This window comes from Tribolium castaneum, chromosome 1 (assembly GCF_031307605.1).
Source record: "Tribolium castaneum strain GA2 chromosome 1, icTriCast1.1, whole genome shotgun sequence".
NCBI lineage: Eukaryota > Metazoa > Arthropoda > Insecta > Coleoptera > Tenebrionidae > Tribolium > Tribolium castaneum.
This window is the reverse complement of record NC_087394.1, coordinates 11763454-11789128: the sequence shown is the minus strand read 5'-3', so window position 1 is coordinate 11789128 and position 25675 is coordinate 11763454. Positions and strand designations below refer to the sequence as shown.

Below are 25675 nucleotides of genomic sequence, written 5' to 3'. Positions count from 1 at the left end.
ATTAGCAATAAGGCGAAAAAACCGTTATAATGCAAATGTAATTAACATCTGCAGACTGAATGTTTATAGTGGGTGTTAGGGAATGGCTTAGCAATATTTCGCCTGTGAATTTGTTATGATCAAACGAGTTAAAAACCCTTGTATCATTTTTCCAAAAAGTGCGGACTTTCTTCAGAAATTTTTATTAACCCACTTGTTGAGAACCACTGTGTGGCTTATGGTAATTTATTAGCAGTTAATTTTTTTATAAAAGAAAATGGAGGTGGCGCATGGGCGTTTTGAAAATTTTTCAAAATTGTGGCTAACATGTTCCTTTGTATGGGAGGTTCGAATCCCGGTCCTGATAAAAAAGAGTTTTTGTTTTTTTTTTCGTAAAATTTAATAACAAAACATAAATTGAAATAGAAAGATAACGTAGTGGACCGAGAAGTTAATTTGCCTCTGTTGTTTTGTTAAGAATATTAAAATTTACGCTAATTTTTGTAACTTTGGGCATTTGCATTTTTTTACATAAATTTTGCTTATTCGATTTGTCATTCTCTATATACCATTAAATTTTTATTTTTTTTAATAAGTCTTAATGTGTTATAAAATCTCTTAAGAAATCTTTCCTTGTTACTTTTTCAGTAGTAATTGTAGGATACTCTGATATACAAAAAAATCTTTTTCTTTTTTTCCGAAATACAGGGTCGGCTAAAACTATATTTTTATTGAATATTAAAAAATATTAATCACACAGAAACCTGCGTCTATTGTTACACACTCTTTTCTAATGACACTGAAACAAATGATGTTTGGATGTTGTTTTGTGCAAGAATTCCTTAAAAATGGATTACTTTGCCCAGAACTAACTGCAAAATGTGAATTACTCTGGCAATAGTTTTTTGTAGCTTGCGAAAAAATTTTTACGAACAAATTTTTGGACAAAACAACATACGACTTCAAGCGTCGTTTGTTTCATAATGTCATCAACTCATCATTCATCAGAAGTAATAAAAAATAGTGATTCATTAATTTAACTACTATAAGGAACTGTGGAAAAATTCTGGGAAAATCACGTTTATAGAAAAAAAATTAAGTACTCGTAATAGCAAATGCTGATTGCTGTATGATTATTAGTTTGCAAATTTTATGTTATTGTTTATTTTGTGACCAACACATCAACTATTATAATTCCAATTGAAAAATTTTGAATAAAAAAAAGCTGTTGTGAATATTTTTTTAACATTTTAAACAATTTAAAAAAATTCTGACTGTTACTTATTACCAAAATGCATTTATTCATTTAAATTAGAATAATTATTAGTATTTGAACATTAACCATTATTCTAGGTACACTCTGGATTTTTTGACTCAATTTATGAAAAAATTATAATTTTTTTATTTCTATCTTGAAATACCTGTTGTGTGAAATTTTTTTCGGGAAATAATTTTCGATATATCGTTCTTAAGTAACTACTAAGCATTTTCCATGCATATGTAAAAGTGCGTGGAGATCTGTGAAAAAATTTTTAAGTGTTGAATCTCTTCTGAAGTTAATCCTAGAATATTAGTGCTTCAGCAGACGTGCCACTGCTGGTTCTAAAGCTTACATATTTCTTTATAATAAAGAATTACTAACAACTGAGCAAAGTAATAAGCACCATCCAAGTTAACAAGTCGTTTGATTTAATAATTAATAGTGATAATAAAAAAAATATAATCTGTTTGGGCGGTTCTTGTCACTTGATTCAGTTCTCACTTCTTTCAAAGTAGTTTTCACCTTAGATTAGAATATTGGGTAAGTCTTGTGATCCATGTGGTGCTATTACTCACAACAGATCAATCATTCTATATTTAAAAAAATGTGTAAAAGCATGTATAAGAATATATTAATGTGTCAGTGTTGTGTCCTTATTGTTGCAAACTATTATTTTGACATTCCTGCTTCTAAAGGAACTAAATCAGGTAAATTTAGTTCCAGTACTTTTATTAAGCTTTTTCTCTATGTTTTTGCATCGTTGTTTACACCATTTCATCTACTTTAAGAAATTATTACAAATGCTTATTACCTGTTGCAAATTGCTGCGGATATGGTTTTAACAGCCATTCCGGGACTTAAAATAATTTTAGTAATGTTAAGTATGTTTCAAAATACACGATTCAGTTTATACTTAATGTATTTTGAGACAAAAGAGATTTTAAATTGAAGTAATTCATTGGATTCTAAAATTTTCATACATGGCCTTGTATGACGTCCTAAAACTGTTGAATATTTTTGGAAGAGTATTTTTCTACTTTCTGGTGGTTTAGAAAGTAAAAGCCTTTAAGTAAATGAATTAGTAGTATTACTTTTTTATATTTATAACTTTTGCTGTCTCGTCCGTTATCGCAAACATAAAATGCTGTTCTTATTTTTTACGTTGTTAATTTGCACTGTCTAATTTTAATATTATAAAATAATATAATTTCACTGTCTAAATAAATTTTTTAGAGCTATTTTTACACGCAAAATTTTTTTGTCCTGTCCGTCATGCGTAAACAAAAAGTAAATTAATTCTTCTGGTCAGTGCCTTTTAAAATAATAAAATTTTATAACGATTGTTCTTTTATTACTGATAAAAATGTGAGGTCTTTTTTGTGTCCCGTCCGTCATCAATTTGTATTCTCTTTCCTGTTCGTATTTTAAAAATGTGGCTCTAATTGTAGGTTGCAAACAATTTGACTGACATTAAGTTTCTACAGAGACAAATTCACTCATACTAATACTATTCGTAAAAACTGAAAATAAAATTTAAAAATATGTGCAAAGTGTCCCGTCCGTTAAAATGGAATGGCTGATAAGAAACAATTTTATTTCTTATTGCGACATTTTGCCACAGCATTTTGCAACACAATAGTTATTACAAGTATTGGAAAGTTAATATTTATTCCACTTGTGTGAATTGTTTTTTCTTATACACTGCCGTTCAAAAAATTCCGGACACTTCCAAAATTTCTGGTGTGGTGCATGAAAAATTATGAAAACTTTTATATTGTGTTTTACCAAGAAACAGCATCTTCGCAGTGAAAAAACAAAATGAAACAACAAGTTACCAAAACAAGAAGACATTTAAGAAATTAACATTTAAAAAAAATGTAAAAAAATATATTTAAGAAATTAACATTTAAAAAAAAATGTAAAAAAATACTAATTTAAGATTACTAACGGGTGCTACTACCAAAAGCTCTTATTACGTCTATTAAACGATATGGCTTGCTTTGGATGGGTGTGGTAATCTATTCTTGAAGAATTTGAACATTTTTCCTCCAGTGCCACTCTTAAGTTATTTGACGTCACCAGCAGGGGACGCTCTTTTCTTTTGCCAAGAAATTCCCAAACTGTTATCTGATAAAATAGCCCAGTCAAATTGGACAAAAATAAAGCGATCGGTGGAGAAATTCCTAGATTTGTAGTTGGATTTTTTTTAAAAGCTTCCTTTACATACATCAAAAGTCCCCAAAAGTGGGGGGCGAGCTCGAGGAGAGGGAGGAAGGCTAAAGCTGTCCTTTTTTGTTTTTTTTGCTTATATCTCGGAAACGGTCACTCCTATCAATTTTTATCTTCTTACCAAAATTAAAGTTGATAAAATTTTCTACAAAATGGTCCTAGCCTTCTTGTTGTAGGACTAACCGTAAGCGAGCTACTAGCTTTTGAAGTTTGGTGTCTACAGGACACTGTATAAAACTATACATTAGTATGTCATAAGCATTTATATGGAAATAGTGTGTATAAAGCGTCTCCCACCTAAGCTATGAGTGGGAAATAAGGGAGAAAAATACTTTCTTCCCTCGGGCTCTCCAGCGGAAGACTACAATTCAGCATCTGAAGATGACCCAGAAGATATGATAGAATGAACTGTTGGACTCAGTGCAATCAATTTCTTATAAGTTTTATTCAAAACATCTATATTAAATCATCTATTTATCAATATTCTACTGAACGAGACTGTAATTCAGTTTTCAATGTTTGAGACGAAGACGAAAATGCAGCATATGAAGACAACTCTGAATACTTCTGTGACCCCCATGTTTCCCCCTTTCTCCTCTAATGAAGTGTTGGACCCAATAAATTCGGTTTATTGTCAGTTTTTCAAATCACAAGACATTCTCTTTTAAAGCACTTTTTTTTAATGATTATTTCGTTCCAGCCCTATAACTCGCTTATGGTTAGTCCTACAAAAAAAATGCAAATAACTATTTTGTAGTAAATTTTATCAGGTTTAATTTTGGTAAGAACATAAAAATTGATAAGAGTAACAGTTTCCGAGATATAAGCAGAAAACCAAAAAAAGACCGCTTTAACCCCCTCCCTCTCCTCGAGCTCGCTCCCCAACCCTGTGGATTTTTGATATATGTCTACCCAAGTGTAAAGCAAGCTTTTAAAAAAACTCCAACTCTAGGAATTTTTTCCACCGATTTGTCTAATTTGACTGGGCTAAAAAACGTAATAATTGAATTTATGGTCGTTATCTCAAAGTACAGGAAAACGGTTTAACGCTGGTGTAGCCCCAAAAAGTACAATGTAATTATGAAAATTTCTTCTAAACCCTTTATGACACTAGCTAATTGATTGATTGAGTAAAATTTACACAAAAAATAAATTAAGTATTCAAATACTAAAAAAAAAATAATGTTTTTGAGCAGCAGTGTACTTTTTTTAATATTCATAATGTTTCTCGTTTAATAATCTTCACTTTAAATAAAGTTATGTTCGCAATATTTACTTTTGTTGGCGCTTTTTGCATGCATTCAACGCCAGTAACTATTTTATAAATTTACAACACAGGCGGCCAAAATAAAGCAGTTTGGGAGGATGTCACCGGTTCAACACCTCTTACATTCGTCAAAGATTGCGTATCTTTCACAACCACAGTATCTGCACGTTTCTGGCTGATGGATTGTAGAAACGTATCGGATGCTGCACGAATGGCCACCGATTTATACAACCAGGTGATGATTTTTTCATAAAAATTGTCCAACTTACTGACGAAAATTACAGGCTGCCCACGTCCCATTCATGGCCAAATTCGTAGTTTTCGCCAAACGCGTCAGTCTTTTCGAATCGAGAATTCGCGTATTCTGCATGACTGACGATAAAGAGGACAAAACGCTCGAACATCAGGAGCATTTTGTCGAAATTGCCAAAAGCCGAGACATTGAAGTGCTCGAGAACAAGGACGTTTTTATGGAATTTGCGGGGAATTTGGTGCCGGTTTTGCAATCCGGTGAACAGCCAAGGCTAGGGTTTAAAGCGTTCAGGGAGAATCGATCCGCTTTTACTATGAGACTCCGGGATCCGGTAAGTTGTTGCGGTTTTTTTGTAGTGTTTTTGTTTTATTTATTTATTGTTTTAATTAGGACGAAGAGCCTGTCGGACGCATTGTGTTCATGAGTGATTCCAAAGTGGCGAAAGGAGAGCCAAATCAGACGCCTCTGTGTACTCTTAATCTCGTCCTGCCGAAGGAGATACTCCCAGATCGGGATTCGCAGTCGGACTTGCTTTCACTTGATGTTGATAACAGCTTTTTGCATCATGGAGGCATAAGTAAGACATTTTTATTTACTTGAAATGTTTTCTGTTGTTTGAAGAACTCTTGTAATATGTGCTATATTTTATCAAGATTTCTTCTTATAAAATTTGGACTTTTGGTATTTCTTAAATGTTACGAGTATTTCTGTACCTGAGAACAAAAACAGCCAAAATGCTAAACATTCAGAAATAATTTAAGACCGAAATTTTTATTTAGTAACACCCACAGTTTCACTTTATATTTATGAGCGGTTATTTTGTTGTGGAACTTTTTGTTGTCAGTGAATCTAGCATGTTAACAAAGAGAAAGTTGATTCAATTCGATTTATAAGAAATAAAAGGCACTAAAAGGACTTAATACTTGAACGCTCTAAACATACAGGGTGCTCAAAAACTGTCGCACCAACTCAGTGGTACGTTATTGAGAAGCAAGTGCAGATTACGGGAAAAATGTTGAAAAAATTCCTAAAGTCATATTTTAAAAAATCTGGAGCTACAAACTTATTGTGTGTTAACTTCTTTAGTTTTCATTATTTTTTTATGTTTTTATGTTTCATACCAGGTAATCCTTCCGTAACAAAACGATGAATAATTATTTTTAAATTTCCTTTCAGACTTTAACAGTTTTTTTAATTTAAAAAAATTAAAATTTACCCAAAAAATCACAATGTGTAGATGTGCCAACACTGGGAATTATTTCCTAGGAAACCGTTTCAAAAATAATTTATTTTTATTGTTGCTCAAATTCTATTGCGATTATGACTGTTAGACAACGTTGCCACATCATTTATCTAAAATCCGTTATTCATCAATAACTTAAATACAAAGAATTTTTTTCCTATTTTTATCTTTATATGTAAGCAGTTTTCTACCATACACCATTGAGTTGGTGCGCAAGTTTTTGAGCACGCTGTATACAGTTTTTTTCAGTATACAAAAAGCAAAGATTTGCGTTCATTTTGGGCTGGAGAAGTGATTGTGACAAATTTAAAAGCTCTCGTAGTTTTCTTCTAAAATATACAAATTCAAAATTTTTCTGATAATATGAATTGGCTTCCACGTCCACACTTTTTTCTTAGAATTCAAATAAATGCTAAGAAAGTCAAAAAGTTTTCGAATTTCATTGAATCCGCATTAAAATTTTTACAATTTCTAATAATTTCTGTATCTGAGAGCAAAAACAGCCAAAATGCTCAACATTCAGAAATAATTTAAGACCGAAATTTTTATTTAGTAACACACACAGTTTCACTTTACATTTATGAGCGGTTATTTTGTTGTGGAACTTTTTGTTGTAAGTGAATCTAGCATGTTAACAAAGAGAAAGTTGATTCAATTCGATTTATAAGAAATAAAAGGCAGTAAAAGGACTTAATACTTGAACGCCCTAAACATATACAGTTTTTTTCAATATACAAAAAGTAAAGATTTGCGTTCATTTTGGGTTGAAGAAGTGATTGTGACAAATTTAAAAGCTCTCGTAGTTTTCTTCTAAAATATACAAATTCAAAATTTTCTGTGAAATTTGTTTTAAAATATAATTTTCCTATCTCTGCTTTTCTTACTTAAAAGCAAACAACTTCTGATAATATGAATTGGCTTCCACGTCCACACTTTTTTCTTAGAATTCAAATAAATGCTACGAAAGTCCAAAAAGTTTCAAGATCTGTGATTTATGTAAATGTTTGCAAGATTTTATGCATTGTTCTAAAAGGAAAGAAAGTGTGTTAAATGTTCGCTTTTAATTATTTATTTTTTGAAAAAATAAAATGGACTTAGGTTGTTGTTGCTCTACGGTATATACTTACTCGTATATTCTAGGACGCAATTCAGGAAAATATTTTTGATTATACAGAGTATCTCAAAAAAAGTTGACATCATATCGTAATAATATATTTTTTAAAGGCGCGCTGTTATTTTTTGTTCTCATTAGGACACCCTTTTAATATATCCAAAAAAAATTTGTCGTACAGTATAAATTAATAACGTCTATAAAACATCAAAAGTCCAACCGTTTTAATAATTGAGCTCCAGATGACGGGAGCTGGGTTGGACCACCCTGTAGATTTATTTTATTGACAGTAATTATCAGAGCCCTAAACGTTCAAGCGTGTCTTTAACAACTCTCTTCAAAGACAACATTTTGGGTGTTAAAAGTTTTCATATTAATTGTGTTTCAAGAATCTCTTAATTTTTGTAACATTTTAGTACAAAGTTAATTTAATTTAATTTAATTTAGTTTTTCGTATTTATTTTAATTTCTATTTTTAAAAATTCTTTAATTTTATTTTTTACATTCAGTTGTGTGTTCACGTGTATATGCACAATGACCTTAACTTTGAAGTTATATAGTTTGTCAGATCTGCTCTAAATTTTTTAATATCAATTGCGAACAATCGTAAAATCCTCTTATGAAAAATTTTCTTCCCAGTTAACGATAAATTTAATTCTGACCTGTATTATGCATTAAAAACCGTTAACATTTTGTGTAATCTCACGCTTAGACAATTTGTGGAAAAATTTGTAAAAAATTCAGTAAATATATTCGGTTTTATAATACGCCTAAAATTTTCAGTCGCATTGTAAAAACCCGACATTTATTCATTCATTTATAATTTGCCCAGTCGTTTACACTATGACTAGGCTTTTTATAATGCGCCTAATTTTACAATTAGCCTACGACATATACAGGGTGCTCAAAAACTTTCGCACCAACTCAGTGGTACGTTATTGAGAAGCAAGTGCAGATTACGGGATAAATGTTTAAAAAGTCATATTTTGAAAAATCTGGAGCTACAAACTTATTGTGTTAACTTCTTTAGTTTTCATTATTTTTTTATGTATTTATGTTTCATACCAAGTAATCGTTCCGTAACAAAACGATGAATAATTATTTTCAAATTTACTATCAGATTTTAGCAGTTTTTTTAATTTAAAAAAATTAAAATTCATCCAAAAAATCGCAATGTGTAGATGTGCCAACACTGGCAATTATTTCCTAGGAAACCGTTTCAAAAATAATTTATTTTCATTGTTGCTCAAATTCTATTGCGATCATGACTGTTAGACAACGTTGCCACATATCATTTATCTAAAATCCGTTATTTATCAATAACTTTAATACAAAGAATTTTTTTACTATTTTTACCTTTATATGTAACCAGTTCTCTACCACACACCATTGAGTTGGTGCGCCAGTTTTTGAGAACGCTGTACATTTTCAAAACTATTGTTAATGATATTAGACGAAACCACTCATATTCTGGGTCCTTGCGTTGTAAAGATCCTTATCAATGTTTAAGAAGAGACAAATTTTTTACATCCATATTATTTTGATTTTGAGTAAAATTATCAATTTTGTAAATGGAGATTAGGTATGTTGTAAAGGTAATTCGTGAAGCGTTATAAGACTGAGCTTTGGAGTATTCTACGATCTACAATCAAAAAGTTTTATTAATTATTGTATGTTGAAAACTTATCGCAATTTAAATCTTCTTCAACTATTTATATGAGTACAGATTTAAAAAAATGTTTAAAAATTTCGAGTGATAATGTAGTGTTCGCAGTTTTAATGAATAATGTCACTTCCTGACTACACTCTGTTACATTTTTAATTTGAATTTAAAACTTGGATACATTGGAAAAAGTTTTCAAAAATACTCTATCGAGTTCAATTTTGAAAGAAATGTATCTTAATTTTTCTTTGCATTCTTTTCTTGTAATACATTATTTTATGATTTTTTTTAATTTGGAATATCTCAAAAATAAAAAACTAAAATTGGTTTAAACATTCCGTTTTACTTAAATTAGAGATGTATCTCTCTTCCAACACTTCAAATTCAAAGAATAAATTTTTCATCATTTATTATTAATAATTAATCATTTTTTATATATTTAGTAGATGTTGCTTTATGTTGATTTACTTTTTTATGAAAATAATTAAATAATTTAATTAATAATTAATAAAGAATCTTCTCGAATTACTTGAATTTTTAAATTTATATTTAAATTCCCAGTCTTTCAAATTAATATTTCCGATTCTGAACTGTCCATGTTTTTAGTTTTTGCACTATTTGATTGGAAATCATTTAAACAATTACAAAATAAAAAAGTATCGTAAGAAAGAGCATGTGAGCCAAAGAGTGTGTTTATAATGCATCAGTAACTGATCAACTACTTATTACCATAAATATTATGATAAAATAATCACGATAAAATGATACTATAAATACAATAAATTCAACTTCTTCTCAGAGTAAACACTAGGCTATTTTAGAGATGGTTTAAAATAGATTGATTCTGTTTTTAATATAAATTCCCGATTTAGTTGTATTTTAATTTTATGCCCTTAAGCAATTCCGATGTTAAACAATCCTTTTCTTTGTCTAAAAAACATTTACAACAAATAATTTATAATGTTATTAATATTTATTTTAACAACCGCTTGTCCACACAACTTGACACTTTAGGACATTTCAGTTGGGTTTAATTTTTAACTAAAATTTTTTTTTAGAATTAACATGGCGAGTTTTTCGGTCTAATTATCTACAATTAATACAAACGAAGTGTTGAGTTGTTTATACGTATGCTTGTAAAAACTTTTAAAAGTGTTTTAATTTCATTTTTTATTGACTGAACAGTTTTTTAAAGTGTACATTGAGCTAAGTATTCTAATAAAAAATTCCTTGTAGGTATTTTTAAATAATTGTATAATTCATTTGGTTTATTTTTCAATAATTAATAAAGATTTCTTTAAGACCTATTTCTCGAATCCTCATCTTATCGTGGGTTAAACTTGGATCTGATACAACGAAGAATAAATTTATAAACAGTTAACAGTTATCCTTTAAATATAAATTCAAGCAACTTTGCTTTTAATCAAAATAGTGAAGTTCTAAACTCCCATCTGTAGCCAAGTTTATGAGTTGCCATAATTTTAACTTCAGTTCAAACTTCAATTACACAAAGTGCTATTTCGAAGCAAAGCTCTTTGTGTAATGAAACAATTTGTTCTCGATCTTAAAGACACACTAATCGAAATTGAAGTTCCGTTATTTTCCTTCCACTCATAATAAAATTTTCTTAGGTAAACCCGACACAATCCATCGAGCTGACTTCCGAATATCCGACATTTGTAACCTACTTGACGAAGATTGGGTAAAGCTTGCCGCCGAACTCGACATAACTCCGACCGATATTTCACTGATAAAAGAGGAGTATCCGAATAATAATCCCCAACAAGCGATGATAATGTTCCGGTTGTGGTTGAGACAAAAAGCGAATAAAGCCACTGGAAATAAACTGGAATTGGCTTTGAAGAAAATTGGACGACCTGATATCGTCGCCAAATGTATTTGCAACGTCGAGCTCGTCACCGATGACATGGAGAAGGCTTTGGCTAAAGTGCGTCTGGATCAGTCCGGATTTGACACGCTGAAGGATGAACTGGGCTCTTCCAGGGATACATCACTGAAACGTAACGCAAGCCTCAGCAAGTATTCTAAGGGCAGCCAGGATGAGCTGGACAAAAGCGACAGAAGCAGTAAGTACTCTTTCTTTTCTTGAAGTAATAGTGAACAAAATACGAAAAGAACGAATTTCGGTTTTAATTGGTATTTTTTTTATGTAATAATTTATTTATCTACTGTAATTGTTTTATTTTGACTGAAAACAAGCGTTTTTGCACTTGTTTCCTTTAAATAGTGCATTGAATTTCGCTTAAAGACGGATCAAAGCGCTTGGGAAAAGATCATATCGGCTGATTTGTGGACTAAATGGCTCAAATTTTATTATGAATCAGGGATTTTTTTACGAGTACTTATTTGGCTAAAATAGATTAATCTACAAGCAAATGCTTATATTGCGTTGATTAAAAACAAATAAGTTATGTTCAGATTTGAATTATTTTGGTCCGAAATGATAGTTTTCGATGAGCCAAGTCGCTAGATATTATACAGAGTGAGTTTAAAGTAACGTATAAAATTCGTAATTATTTTATTTTTCAACAATTAAAAAAAATTAAAAACAGGTAACTTTGCGTTTTAATTGAGCTCAAATTTTACCTAACTACATCAGTCATGGCGGCCAGTATGGCGGCGTCATGACGTCGTCACGGAATTTTTTAAATTGAACGATATAATTTTTCTTGTATATAATTAATTAATTAATAAAGTTATTCAAAATCGCAGAACATTTTCGCTTACAGGTTAAGATCTTAAAATTTATAAAAGCTTTGGAAGCGTAGTGTTATGACTTCTAAAGCTTTTATAAATTTCAATAACATTAATCTGCAACCGAAAAGGTTCTTCTCCGAAAAGTGCAGTTAACAATATTTTTTATACTTATTTGTACTTTTATTTTTACCTATACAGAATTTCTGCTTGTGATTTTCAGAATTACTCATTTATCCACTCATTCTTATTTATTCCGGAGATTTTACCCTTACACCGGAATATGGATAATTGATTATTGGTAAACTTTTAGTGTATATTTATGAAAATTTGTAATTCAAGGCAGAGTAATATTTGTAAATCTGAGACCGTGTTTGGTTAAGTAAGAAATTAAGCGTTGTTAAATTCTTCTCGTAGAAAAAATGACATTGGAATATATTGCAATATCAAAAACATTAAATAATGTTTTTTTGGAACCCATTTATTAATTTTCCATACGGTTCTAATAATATTTTGCATAAAATCGTGTGTTTTTATTTTAAACATTGCTTAGGATTGCTTTATTTGTGACGACATTTTGCTGATTATTCCCAGTTCTAGCTGAAAAATGTGCTGAAGAGTTTAACGTCTTTAGATTCTCATCGAAAAAAGTTCCAGCAATACATACATGACGTTTAAAGTGTGCATTTTTTTATTTTTTCTTGAGTTTTTTGTCGTAGACGAAGTTTTTCAGATTAATTAGTTTTTTGTTAGGGGACATGGTAGGAGGTTTGAAAAACTGATAAATACTTTAATTTTTGACCTAATAATTGATTGATCTTCCGTTTTTTTCATTTTTGAAAATATTGCAAGAAAATTGTGCCTTCAAGCTCTTGGAAGCGGCAGAAAACACTATTTCAATACTGCGTTTTTTTTTTTAATAAAATTCTGCAAAATAACACGTTTTTTGATCTAATTCAACTTATATTTCATTAACTTTTCCTGAATATGGTCGGTTCGGAACGAAAATCTTTAAACATTATGTGACAAAATGATGTCTTTTGCGACCCAGTTTACTGATTTTCCCTCGGATTTTTCATACATTTTTAGTAAAGTTTGCACAAAATTTGCATTTATTTTTAACTTTGCCTAAAATTGTTTAATTTTTCTATTTCCTTGGGGTAAATTTTCTGTTTATTTATGATGATATTTTCAATTGCCATAAGAATGTACAAATTGTGATAGACAGACTCTGATTAAAAACTTTAACGTGTTTAGATGTTCTCTAATTAGAAAAACTTTTCATACAGCTAGGAATTAAGACGTTTAATGTGTTCATTATTTTATTTGGTTAATTTTTTGGTCTCATTTTTGACAAAATTCCTGAAATTAATTGCGTTCTTAACTGAGCAGTTTAGTAGAAGGTTTGAAACAGAAATAAATACTACAATTTTGGACGCATTTTATTGATTTTTTATTCCATTTTCACATAATCTTAGTACGAGACTTGTAGTTGTTTAAACGCTCGAAAAAGGCGAAAACAACAGCATTTCAAACGAATTCTATGAATTTTTTTGTCATTTTTTGAACTAATTTTTTCGAACTGCTAACTGTTTGGTTAATTTATGTTTATTTGTATTGGAATTGTGTTAATCAGTTCTAATAATGTGCTGAAAGAGGACAGAAAAATATTTTATAATTTTTATAATTAATCGTAGTTATAACTGAAACTTTGCTGATAAAGGCAAAGTGATACCGTAATTTTATCTAAAATGTTGCTTAAGATTACTCAATTTTCGAATTATTTAGTGAATTTTCGGTTTATTTGTGACGATATTTTGCTGATTATTCCCAGTTCTAGCTGAAAAATGAAAGACTTCAGCGTCTTTAAATTCTCATCGAAAAAAGTTCCAGTAAATGCATGACGTTTAAGGTGTGCGTTGTTAAATTTTTCGTGAGTTTTTTATCGTTTTTTGGTAGGCGACGTGGTAAGAGGTTTGAAAAAGAGGTAAATACTTTAATTTTTGATTGATTTTTTATTCCATTTTTTCAAATTATTGCGAGAAACTTGTTCGTTCGAGCTCTTGGAAAAGACAGATAACACCATTTCAACACTATTTGGTGTTTTTTTAAACAAAATTTTACAAAATAACACGTTTTTCGAGTTAATTAAAATTTATATTTATATCTATATTTGATGAACTAAATAAGGTCGGTTTGGAACGAAAATCATTAAACATGTGACAAAACAATGTTTTTTCCGACCCAATTTACTGATTTTCCATACATTTTTAGTAAAGTTTGCACAAAACGTGCATTTATTTTTAACGTTGTCTAAAATTGTTTAATTTTTCTAACTCTTTGAGGTAAATTTTCTGTTTATTTATAAAGAAATTTTGTTAATCGATTGCAGTTTCAGCTGAAAAATATGTTGAAAAAATGTACATATTATGGTAGACAGAATCTGATTAAAAACTTTGACGTCTTTAAATGTTCTCTAATTAGAAAAACATTTCATACCGCTAGGAATTAAGACGTTTAATGTGTTCATTATTTTGTTTGTTTTATTTTTTAACCTTATTTTTGACGAAGTTCCTCAAATTAATTACGTTCTTAACTGAGCAACGTAGTAGAAGGTTTCAAACAGAAATAAACACTACAATTTTTGATCTAATGTATTAATTTTTTTATTCCATTTTCACATTATCTTATTTCGAGACTTGTAGTTTCCGGCGAAAATAACGGCATTTCAAACGTATGAATTTTTTTGCCTTTTTTTGAACTAATTTTTTCGAACTGCTAACTGTTTGGTTAATTTTTTGTTTATTTGTAATGGAATTTTATTAATCAGTTGCGGTTCTAATAATGTGCTGAAAGGGGACAGAGAAATATTTTAGAATTTTTATAATTAATCGTAGTTATAACTGAAAATTCGCTGATAAAGGCAAAGTGATACCGTAATTTCATCTAAAATGTTGCTTAAGATTATTCAATTTTCAAATTATTTAGTGAATTTTCGATTATTAATGTCGATATTTTGCTGATAACTCCCAGTTCTAGCTGAAAAATGTGCTTAAGACTTCAGTGACTTTAAATTCTCATCGAAAAAAGTTCCAGCAAATGCATGACGTTTAAAGTGTGCGTTGTTTGAATTTTTCGTGAGTTTTTTTATCGTGGACGAAGTTTTCAAGATTAATTAGTTTTTTGGTAGAGGACGTGAAGAAGAGATAAATACTTTAATTTTTCATTGATTTTTTTTCCATTTTTTTCAAAGTATTGCGAGAAACTTGTTCGTTCGAGCTCTTGGAAAAGGCAGATAACACCATTTCAACACTATTTGGTGTTTTTTTGCGTTTTTTTTTAAAGAAATTTTGCAAAATAATGAGCTAAGTCAACTTACATTTTTTGATGAATTAAATAAGGTCAGTTCGAAACATAAATTATTAAACATGTGACAAAACAAGGTTTTTTCCAACCCCATTTACTGAATTCACATACATTTTTTGTAAAGTTTGCACAAAATCTGCAATTATTTTTAACGTTGTCTAAAAATTTTTAACTTTTTGGGGTAAATTTTCTGTTTATTTATGATGTAATTTTGTTAATCAATTGGAGTTTCAGCTGAAAAATATTTTGAAAAAATGTATAAGTACATATTATGATAGTCGGAATCTGATTAAAAACTTTAGCGTCTTTAAATGTTCACAATAAAAAAATCACACTGCTAGGAATTAATTAATTTTTGACTAAAGATGGATTTTACAGTCGTCAGATAAACCCCGGATAAGTTATTTCTAGTATAATTACTATGCTTACAATTCTTACAACAATATATTTTTCAAAATTTATCCCCACGATAAAGTTATCCTACGATTGTAAAATCCTTCCTTAGTTTCTCAAATTAATTGCGTTCTTAACTGAGCAACGTAGTAGAAGATTTGAAACATTTTCACAAAATCTTATTACGAGACTTGCAGCTGTTTGAACGCTCAAAAAGGGCGAAAATAACAGCATTTCCACCGAATTCGATGAATTTTTTTGTCCTTTTTTAAACTACATTTTTGGAACTGCTAACTATGTATTTGGTTAATTTTTTGTTTATTTGTAATGGAATTTTGTTAAGCAATTGCGTTTCTAATAAAGTGTTGAAAAAGGCAGGGAAATATCTTATAATTGATTTTTTTAATTGACCGTAGTGATATCTGAAAAATTAGCTGATAAAGGCAAAGTAATACTGTAATCTTGTCTCATGTTGCTTAAGGTTATTCAATTTTCGAACTATTTAGTGAAATTTCAGTTTATTTGTGATAAGTTGCGGTTTTAGCTAAAGAATGTGCTGAAAAAGGTAAAACAACATAATTTTAGATCTAATCTCGTAATAAAGTTTAGCGTTTTTTTGTCCCGTTTGTTGTTTGTTTTGCACTAATTTTAACCGAAAATGACGACTTTCATGCTTGTTTTTCTAAATACGTTACATTTACATTAACAATAAAAACTACGACGTGCACAAATTTTATTTCATCTTTCCTCTTACAATCTCAATTAAGAAAGTTGCAATACTAATAGTGATTCCTACTAACCAAACATTGAAAACAATTATTACTCTCTCAAACGTTTTAATATCCTCTGAAACTAGCTGTTTCACAGTTAGGGTCCAGCGGTCTATTGCGTTCACTTCCTGATTATAATAAAATTGGATTAAGCCAGCGGAGTCCATTCTTTGAAAGACTTTACTAAAACTATCACATAGAGGATAACCTTTGGTAAAATATGCATATAAATAATCGAATTTGATTTGCGGTTTAATAAAATATAATGAAGAACTTGAAGCCACCATGAAAAAAACGATGAATTTATATTTGAGAGATACGGTAACAAATGCCGCGTTCTTGTACAACGCTGTCTTTTCAGCCACGTCCAATTGAGCGAACAAATCACTGTCTTCGTCAAACTGAACACAGTTTTTAACATACCGACTGTAAGAATTGTTAAGTTGATTATAAAATTCCTTTATTTCGTTGCTGACGTAACATGTTAAATTATTTTTAATAATGTCTTGCAAATTTTTAATGGGACATTCCGTTACACCTGTTGTAAAAGAATCAATGAGCTCGCTTTTGATAAGTGTTGAAATGATCAAAAAGCTACACAATGTAAATGCTACCAAGACCCGAATTGAATTTTTTCGAAATGACCAAAATGTGGAAATTGCTGATTCGAATAACATTTGATAGTTTACTATAACAGAACTTGTAAAATCTTTGTCGTCAGAGAGATAACAAAGATAGACACTTAACAAGATCAAACATAATAAAGTTAAAGTAAGGGAATAAACATCAAACTTCCCAAAAAATATCTTCCAGACGTTCTTTTGAGCACATTGAGGAGTGACCCAGTGATGATCAAACGCCAAATGAATTCCAACTAAGTCAAATTTGGTTAAACTATGAACGTCGAATTGCCGGTAGTTTAACATTACGTGACTGTTCTTAAGCTGCAATAAATCTAATCAAAGTTGTTTAAGTGTTCCCGTACTACGAAAAAAATTACTTAGCATAATTGGAAGTGAGTTATTTCTACCCTCCACTGCGTCCAAACTAATTTCAAATTGTAATTTTTCGGCTGCAGTTTTGTAAATGGAATAAAACGGTCCAAGTACTTCAACATGAGTTGCAATGGTGTCATTTACGGTACCGTTGTAGATTTGTTCCCAAGTGGGGGCGATATACGCGTCCGTGTATAGATAAGGGTGATTTTCAACATATGTTGCCACAACTGTCGTATTTCTCCACAAAAATGGTAACGTTTTATTGAAAATATTCACTGATGAGAAATTAAAACTGGTGCATTTGCCCAAATTTTTGGGTTCTATTCCATTTGCAAGGACATCTTCGTAAATGAAAGGGTTGTAAGTGATTAAATCACTTTCAACCGTCAGGACCACAACTTTATAAATAAAATATTGAAGCAGGGTTTTGAAAATTTTGGGATTGTAAGGTGCGGTTAGAATTATTAAAAAATTGGCTCTAGAGTCAAAAATTTCGAATTTTTCGAGTAAATCAAGAATATTTTCAAGTGATTGGTTTTCCAGAGTAATGATGTAGAAGTCGGCAAGTCGGTGAATAATTTTTGTGAAATTTTCTTGCGGCGTTTTTAGATAAATGCAAGGGTATGGGAAGTGCAAGTCTGTATCTAATAATAATATTGTCCAAGGTGGCATGTAGTATTGTTCCATAATTTTATAAACACATTCATTTGGACCACCAGTGTCCAAATTTAAATCAAGTTGATGTCTTGTTGCATAAATTACCGTTAAAAGCAACAAAAGTCTTACTGTATTTTCAAAATACATGCTGATGTTTATTTACAAAAAATATAAATTTTCTACTTTTAGAAGTAATCAGTTCGGGCTGTTTACAGTTAAAATATCTGAGCATAACAATAATAATCTAGGACGCAATAAGTTAAAAACAGTTCTAGTCTTACTGAAAAACAGTTCAATTTGATTACAATGGGAAAACAATAAAATTGATTATGTGACAAATACTTATAATTTCTTAATGTTACAAGCTTGAACTGATCGCAGTTTATTTTTTAGAACGTATAATTTAATATGCGCAGACTCAATGGAGTCAGAACTCCTTTTTTGGATAAGGGATGTATTTTTAAAGTAACGAACAATCTAAATTAACATTAACACAATTTTGATCAAATTTGGTGGTTTTTCAGACAGATTTAGCGAAATTTTTCGAGAGAAAAACTTAGGGTGAGCGGTTTATAGAACGTCCTAATCGCAATTAAATAAAAAATAATAAATAAATAATAATAATAATAATAATAAACCTTTATTCAAGAAAAAAATGTGAGGAGGCGAAGTCTAACTAACGCTACTCTACTTAGCCTCTCTAAAACAAAACAAAAACATACATTTTTCAAATATAAACCAAAACTAGCAATATATATTTTGAATACTATTGAAAAAATGTAAAACATAATAATATAAAAAGTAATAATACAAAATGAAAACGAAACAGCAAAAGAATAATTATTCAAGTGATAGAAACTTTAACTTTGTTTGTTTTTTATAAAGGTTTACTGGCTTTTCACTTCAAATAGTTTTCGATATGATTATAAAGTATAACAGCATTATAGGTAAAAGATCTAAAAATTAAGGCCGTACGTTAATTTTGCTTTCTGTAAAGAAAAGAAGAAATAACGTAACTTTTGTCAGAATTTGTTGTTGTAGAAAGTTCTTGTACAATAAATAAAACTCTGGGTGTAAGCTGACTGAAAAACTAATTTTATTTTGGCCTACTCATAGCGAATTTTTTCTAAAAGGTATGTATTTAATCCCTGTCTGCAGTAAATGACTCGAAACTAAATGTAGGGAAAATTTTTATTTTAATCTTCTTTTACAAAAAAATAACTTAATTTTATGTGAAACATATTGATGCCTATTAATTAATATTTATCTAAAAATATCATTTTACTCTTACAATCTCAGTGAAAAAAATTACAGTGCTAATAACGATTCCCAGTAACCAAACATAGAAAGCAATTAATATTTTCTCAAAAGTAATATCTCCCGGAACAAATTGTTCTGTATTTACAGTTAACCGCTCTATTGTTTTTGCCTCCCCATCTCTGTGAAACTGAATTAAGCCAGCAGAGTCCATTCTATGCAAGACTTTATTAAAACTGTCACACAAAGGATAACCTTTCGTGAAATATGCATACAAAAAATCAGATTTAATTTGTGGTTTGATAAGAAACAGTGGCGAAGCTGCAATTTCACTCAAATAAGAAATGTATCTGAATTTAAGTGAGTCAGAAACAAAAGCTAAGTTTTTATAAAATGCCGTGCTTATTCCCATTAAGATTTGAGTTATGATGTCATTATTTTCGTCTAATTTTGAACAGTTTACCGCGTAATGACTGTAAATATTATCGAGTTCATTATAAAAATCCCTTATTTCGTCACTGATGTAACAATCTAAGTTATTTTTAACAACGTCCTGTAAACTGTTGATAGGACACTTGACTGCACTTGTCGTAAAAGAATCAATGAGCTCGCTTTTGATAAGTGTTGAAATAATTAAAAAACCACACAATGTAAATGCTGTTAAGATTCGAATTGAATTTTGGCGAAATGTTGACAATGTGGAAATTGCTGATTCGAATAACATTTGATAAGTTTGTACAACTGAAAGCTCAAAATCATTTGTGTGTGTTAGAAAATGGAAAAAGACACTCAATAGCAACAAAGAAAATAAAACTAAAATAAGAGTAAACAAATCAAACTTCTCTAGAAATATTTCCCAAACATCCTTCTCAATACATTGGGGAACAACCCAGTGATGATCAAACGCTAAGTGTATTCCAACTAAGTCAAATTTGGTAGAACTGTAAACGTCAAAATATCGGTAGTTTAACATTACGTGTCTTTCTTTGAGCTGTAATAAATCTGGTCTAAAGTTTTAAAGTATTTCTTGCTTTAAATATTACTTAGCATCTCATTAGCAGAATTATTTATGAACTCTACAGCCTTCAAATTCGTTCCAAATTGTATTTTTTCGGCCACGATTTCAAAAATAGAATAAAACAATCCACTTGCTTTAAAGGACTCATTTAAGGTTTCATTCCAGAGGTTGTCCCAATTGTATTCAAACATATAGTCTTGATGTAGGTAGGGAAAATGTTCGACAAATGTTGCCATAACAGTCGTATTTCTCCACAAAAATGGTAATGTTTTGTTGAAAAAATTCACTGATGAGAAATTAAAGTTGGCGCATTTGCCCAAATCTGTTGGTTCTATTCCATTTGCAAGGACATCTTCGTAAATGAAGGGGTCATAAGTGATCAAATCATCTTCGAGGGTTAGAACGACCACTTTACAAATAAAATAATAAACAAGCATTTCGAAAATATAAGGGTCGTAAGGCTCTGTTAGAATTATTAAGAAATAGCCTTTAGAGTCAAAAATTTCGAATTTTTCGAGTAAGTCAAGAATATTTTCAAGTGATCGATTTTCCAGAGTAATGATGTAGAAGTCGGCAGGTCGGTGAATATTTTTTGTAAAATTTTCCTGCGATGTTTTTAGATAAATACAAGGATATGGAAAGTGCATGTCTGTATCTAGTAATAATATTGTCCAAGGTGTCGCATAGTATTGTTTCATAATTTTATAAACACATTCATTTTGACCACCAGTGTCCAAATTTAAATCAAGTTGATGTCTTGTTGCATAAACAGTGGTGAAAAGCAACAAAAGACTTGCTGTATTTTCAAAATACATGCTGATGTTGGTTTACAAAAAATATATATGTTTCAGTTTTCGAAGTAGCGAAGTCGGCTGTTTACGGTTAAAATACCTAGGCAGAATAATAATAATCTAGGACACAGTAAGTTAAAAATAGTTTTAATCTTACTGAAAAACATGAAATTCAATTCGATTAAAACGGGAAAATAATAAATTTGATTCTATAATATATAATTTTAATATGTTAAATATGATTGTTACCAACCAAGGCTCACAGTATACAGGGTCGCAAAAAAGTATGGATACAGTTAAATATTTTCAGAACGATTTAACAGAGAATCTTGAGAGCTTTTTCAAATTTCTATTGTCATTTATTTAGAAAATACAAGACTAAACTTGATTTTTTTAAATAGCCCGAAGGGTCAAATTTAATCATTTTTAAAAGAGCGTTTTTTCCTAAATTCATTGATGTTACATAATACCCACCTTTACTTTTATTAAAAGGTAAAAAAATGAAAATTCAAAAATTTTATCAGTTAAACTGAGTTAGCTTTGAAAATACTGTTATTAGCAATATCTGTCACTCGTCTATTTGCCAAAAATTAAACTTAGGTGCACGAATTACTTAATTAATGGTACATTTAAGTAAAACTGAGCGAAAAAAATTCTCATGTTGATCATCTTTTATAGCATAAAAATCAAGTATTTCGTGTTTAATTTTTTTTTAATTAATACGTGTTTTTTCAGTTAATAGTGATATTTAAACAATTTCTTTTAACTTTTACTTATTTTTGGGTCAATGTTTAAACAGCAGAGAGCTAACGATAGATAAAGACGACATTTTCAAGGCTAACAAAATTTTACATTTTTCAAAATTTTTAAGTTTCGATTATACCATATTATACCATAGGAATCAGAAAAAAATGCTCTTCTCAAAAATATTAAATTTGACCCTTGTTGCTATTAAAAAAAAAGTGAAGTTAAACTTGTATCCGAAGAATAAATGGAGATAGAAATTTAATGAACATCTAAAACAATAGAATTTATATACTTTTTAGCATACACCAAATTTCAATAAGTTTTGATGAATAGCTTTTATAATATTTAACTGTGTCCATACTTTTTAGCCACCCTGTATTTGTTGGATTGCTTAATTTATTGTGCGCAGACTCAGTGGAGTTCTAATGGTTCAGAACTCCATTTTGTATAAGGAGCGTATGAATGTAACGAACTATCGAAAAGGAATTATCAATTTCTTAATAACTTAACGTTCTGTATTTTTTTTAATATCAGGGAACTAATTTCTTCACCCAATTATAATTTTCAAAACGCATAGGTACAGTGAAACTTTTCCACAATGGAAAATTATCTGTGTACAGTTGCCCAAGATGAAAATAACGCGCCCATCAACGAACGCCTACCTGGTAGTCTCTTAAGCAGAACCAGCCCCTGTCACAAACGATCAGAGATCGTAAACTAATTTTAAGAAATGTTTAACATTTCGCTTATTATTCTTTTAAATGATTGAATATTTTTTATTACAATTCGTTAGTTAGTACAAATGAGAAAACAATTTTACAATTTGTCAGAAGTTTATACACTTTATAGAAGGTTTACTAAATGTGCGATGCAATTAAAATTTGCCGCATAGCATAACTGATGGAATCTCATTGTGCTTCGAATCCAATTTCAATTTATGAACAAAATTGAAGATTAGTTAAATTTTTTTGTGAAATAATTAGATTTCTGCCTTAAAACTGTTCTAAAAACGCATAAATTGAAAAATGTTATTTTTCAGTTACGAATCAGTTAGGTAGTGATTTTTCAACTCGATTTTATTTAGAAAAAAAACTCAGAAAACGTGTTTAACAGTTTAAAAAAAGTTTTTTTTTCGAGCAAATGTTTTCATTTTTCTGCTTATTGACAAAATTTTACTAAAATATAAACTAAATTGAGTGAAACTGGCAAAGTAACATCTGTTTCAATTTATTTTCATAATTTTAATACGTGTTTTGACAAGATCTAAAATCTGACAAAATAAATGAGTTTATGGTTCAAAAAAAAAACCTCCATTTTGATCAAATTTGGTCATTTTTCAACTAGTTTTAGCGAAATTTTTCGAATTAGATTTTAATTTCGCTTTCTGCAAACCGACCTTTAAGGGAAGAAATGGCGAAAATAAGATGATTTTTGATTGAAGTTTGTGATTTTTCGGACTCTTCTAGCGACATCTAGGAAGGAATACTGAGATTTTTCCTCTAAAACGTGCTTAAAATGCTCAAGAAAAGCTGAAACAACATTACTTTTGGCTAAAATTCATTGTTGTCACAAGTTCTTGTACAATAAATGGAACTCTGGTTGTAAGCTGAATCTAATTTTCACCAACTTATAGCGAAACTCAGTGTTTTGTAATATACATCAGTTATTACTGTCTGCAATAAATGACTAAAAACTAAAAAGTGGGTAACATTTTTATTTTAACCTTCCTTTTAACAAAATGTAATAATAATTCTATGAAGAACATATAGATAAGTAATAATTAATACCTAATAATAGCAAGTTAGTCAGAAATTATTTTAATTTTACTCCTTACAATCTCGATGAAAAAAGTTATGATGCTAATAATGATTCCTAACAACCAAGCATAGAAAGCAAATAATATTCTCTCAAAAGTAATATTTCTTGAAACTAATTGTTTATGCTTAGTTAAAGACTCAACTGTTTTTGTTTCCCTATCTTTATGAAACTGAATTAAGCCAGCAGAGTTCATTCTTTGCAAGACATTATTAACACTGTCACACAGAGGATAACCTTTTGTGAAATATGCATACAGAAAATCAGATTTAATTTGTGGTTTGATAAGATGCAGTGGAAAATCTGTACTTTCGGAAAAGTAAGAAATATATCTAAATTTAAGTGAGTCAGTAACAAGTGCTGTGTTTTTATCACTTGCCATGGTTAGTCCTAATAAGAATTGATCTAACAAGTCAATATTATCGTCCAAAATTAAACAGTTTGACGTGTAAGCACTGTAAATATTATCTAATTGATTATAAAACTCCATTATTTCGTTGCTGATGTAACACTCTAAATTATTTTTAAGAATATCTTGTAAACTGTTGATGGGACACTTGACTGCACTTGTCGTAAAAGAATCAATGAGCTCGCTTTTGATAAGTGTTGAAATAATCAGAAAACCACACAATGTAAATGCTATTAAGATTCGTATTGAATTTTTGCGAAATGTTGTCAATGTGGAAATTGCTGATTCGAATAACATTTGATAAGTTTGTACAACTGAAAGCTCAAAATCGGTTGAGTGTGTTAGAAAATGGAAAAAGACACTTAATACCAATAAACAAAATAAAATTAAAATAAGTGTAAACAAATCAAACTTCCCTAAAAATATTTCCCAAACATCCATTTCTGTACATTGGGAAACAACCCAGTGCTGATCAAACGCCAAATGTATTCCAACCAAGTCAAATTTGGTAGAACTGTAGACGTCAAATTGTCGATAGTTCAACATTACGTGTCTTTCTTTGAGCTGTAATAAATCTGGTCTAAAGTTTTAAAATATTTCTTGCTGTAAATAGTACTTAGCATATCCTCAGCAGAATTATTTGTGAACGCTACAGCCAGCAAACTCGTCTGAAATTGTATATTTTCGGCTACGATTTCAAAAATGTAATAAAACAATCCACTTAACGTGGAGCCATTCATGCTTTCGATCCAGAAATTGTCGAATTCAGACTGATAATCCTTATGTAGGTAGGGAAAATGTTCGACAAATGTTGCCACAACCGTCGTATTTCTCCACGAAAATGGTAATGTTTTGTTAAAAATATTCACTGATGAGAAATTAAAGTTGGCGCATTTTCCCAAATCGGTTGGTTCTATTCCATTTGCCCGAACATCTTCGTAAATGAAAGGGTCATAAGTGATCAAATCATCTTCGAGGGTTAGAACGACCACTTTACAAATAAAATAATAAACAAGCATTTCGAAAATATAAGGGTCGTAAGGCTCTGTTAGAATTATTAGGAAATAGGCTCTAGGGTCAAAAATTTCGAATTTTTCGAGTAAGTCAAGAATATTTTCAAGGGATCGATTTTCGAGAGTAATAATGTAGAAGTCGGCAAGTCGGTGAATAATTTTTGTAAAATTTCCCTGCGATGTTTTTAGATAAATACAAGGATATGGAAAGTGCATGTCTGTATCTAGTAATAATATTGTCCAAGGTGTCGCATAGTATTGTTTCATAATTTTATAAACACATTCATTTGGACCACCAGTGTCCAAATTTAAATCAAGTTGATGTCTTGTTGCATAAACAGTGGTGAAAAGCAACAAAAGACTTGCTGTCCTTTCAAAATACATGCTGATGTTGGTTTACAAAAAATATATGTGTTTCAGTTTTTGAAGTAGCAAAGTCGGCTGTTTACGGTTAAAATACCTAGGCATAATAATAATAATCTAGGACACAGTAGGTTAAAAATAGTTTTAATCTTACTGAAAAACATCAAATTCAATTCGATTAAAATGGGAAAACAATAAATTTCATTCTATAATATATAACTTTAATTTGCTAATGCAGCATATTTGATTCCAAGGCTCACAGTATATTTTTTGGATGGCATAATTTATTTTGCGCAGACTCAGTGGAGTTCTTAATGGTTCAGAAGAACTCCATTTTGTATAAGGAGCGTATGAATG

At 30.0% G+C, this 25675-nt stretch overlaps 1 protein-coding gene across 17 annotated transcripts in view; it reads left to right on the top strand.

The window, feature by feature from the left end:
- Positions 1 to 25675, top strand: part of LOC656174 (ankyrin-2) — a 133235-nt gene that overhangs the window by 81507 nt on the left and 26053 nt on the right. For 14 of the 17 annotated variants that reach the window (XR_010336337.1, XM_015978439.2, XM_015978438.2 and 11 more), the window contains 5 exons: positions 1936 to 1947; positions 4808 to 4971; positions 5021 to 5320; positions 5380 to 5566; positions 10638 to 11093. Coding sequence is in view for 16 of the 17 variants with exons in the window: in XM_015978439.2 (XP_015833925.1) it covers positions 1936 to 1947; positions 4808 to 4971; positions 5021 to 5320; positions 5380 to 5566; positions 10638 to 11093 (1119 nt within the window). In the remaining variant the exon portion in view is untranslated. The remainder of the gene's footprint in view (positions 1 to 1935; positions 1948 to 4807; positions 4972 to 5020; positions 5321 to 5379; positions 5567 to 10637; positions 11094 to 25675) is intronic. The other 3 variants (XM_015978435.2, XM_015978444.2, XM_064359901.1) reach the window with 1 other exon arrangement.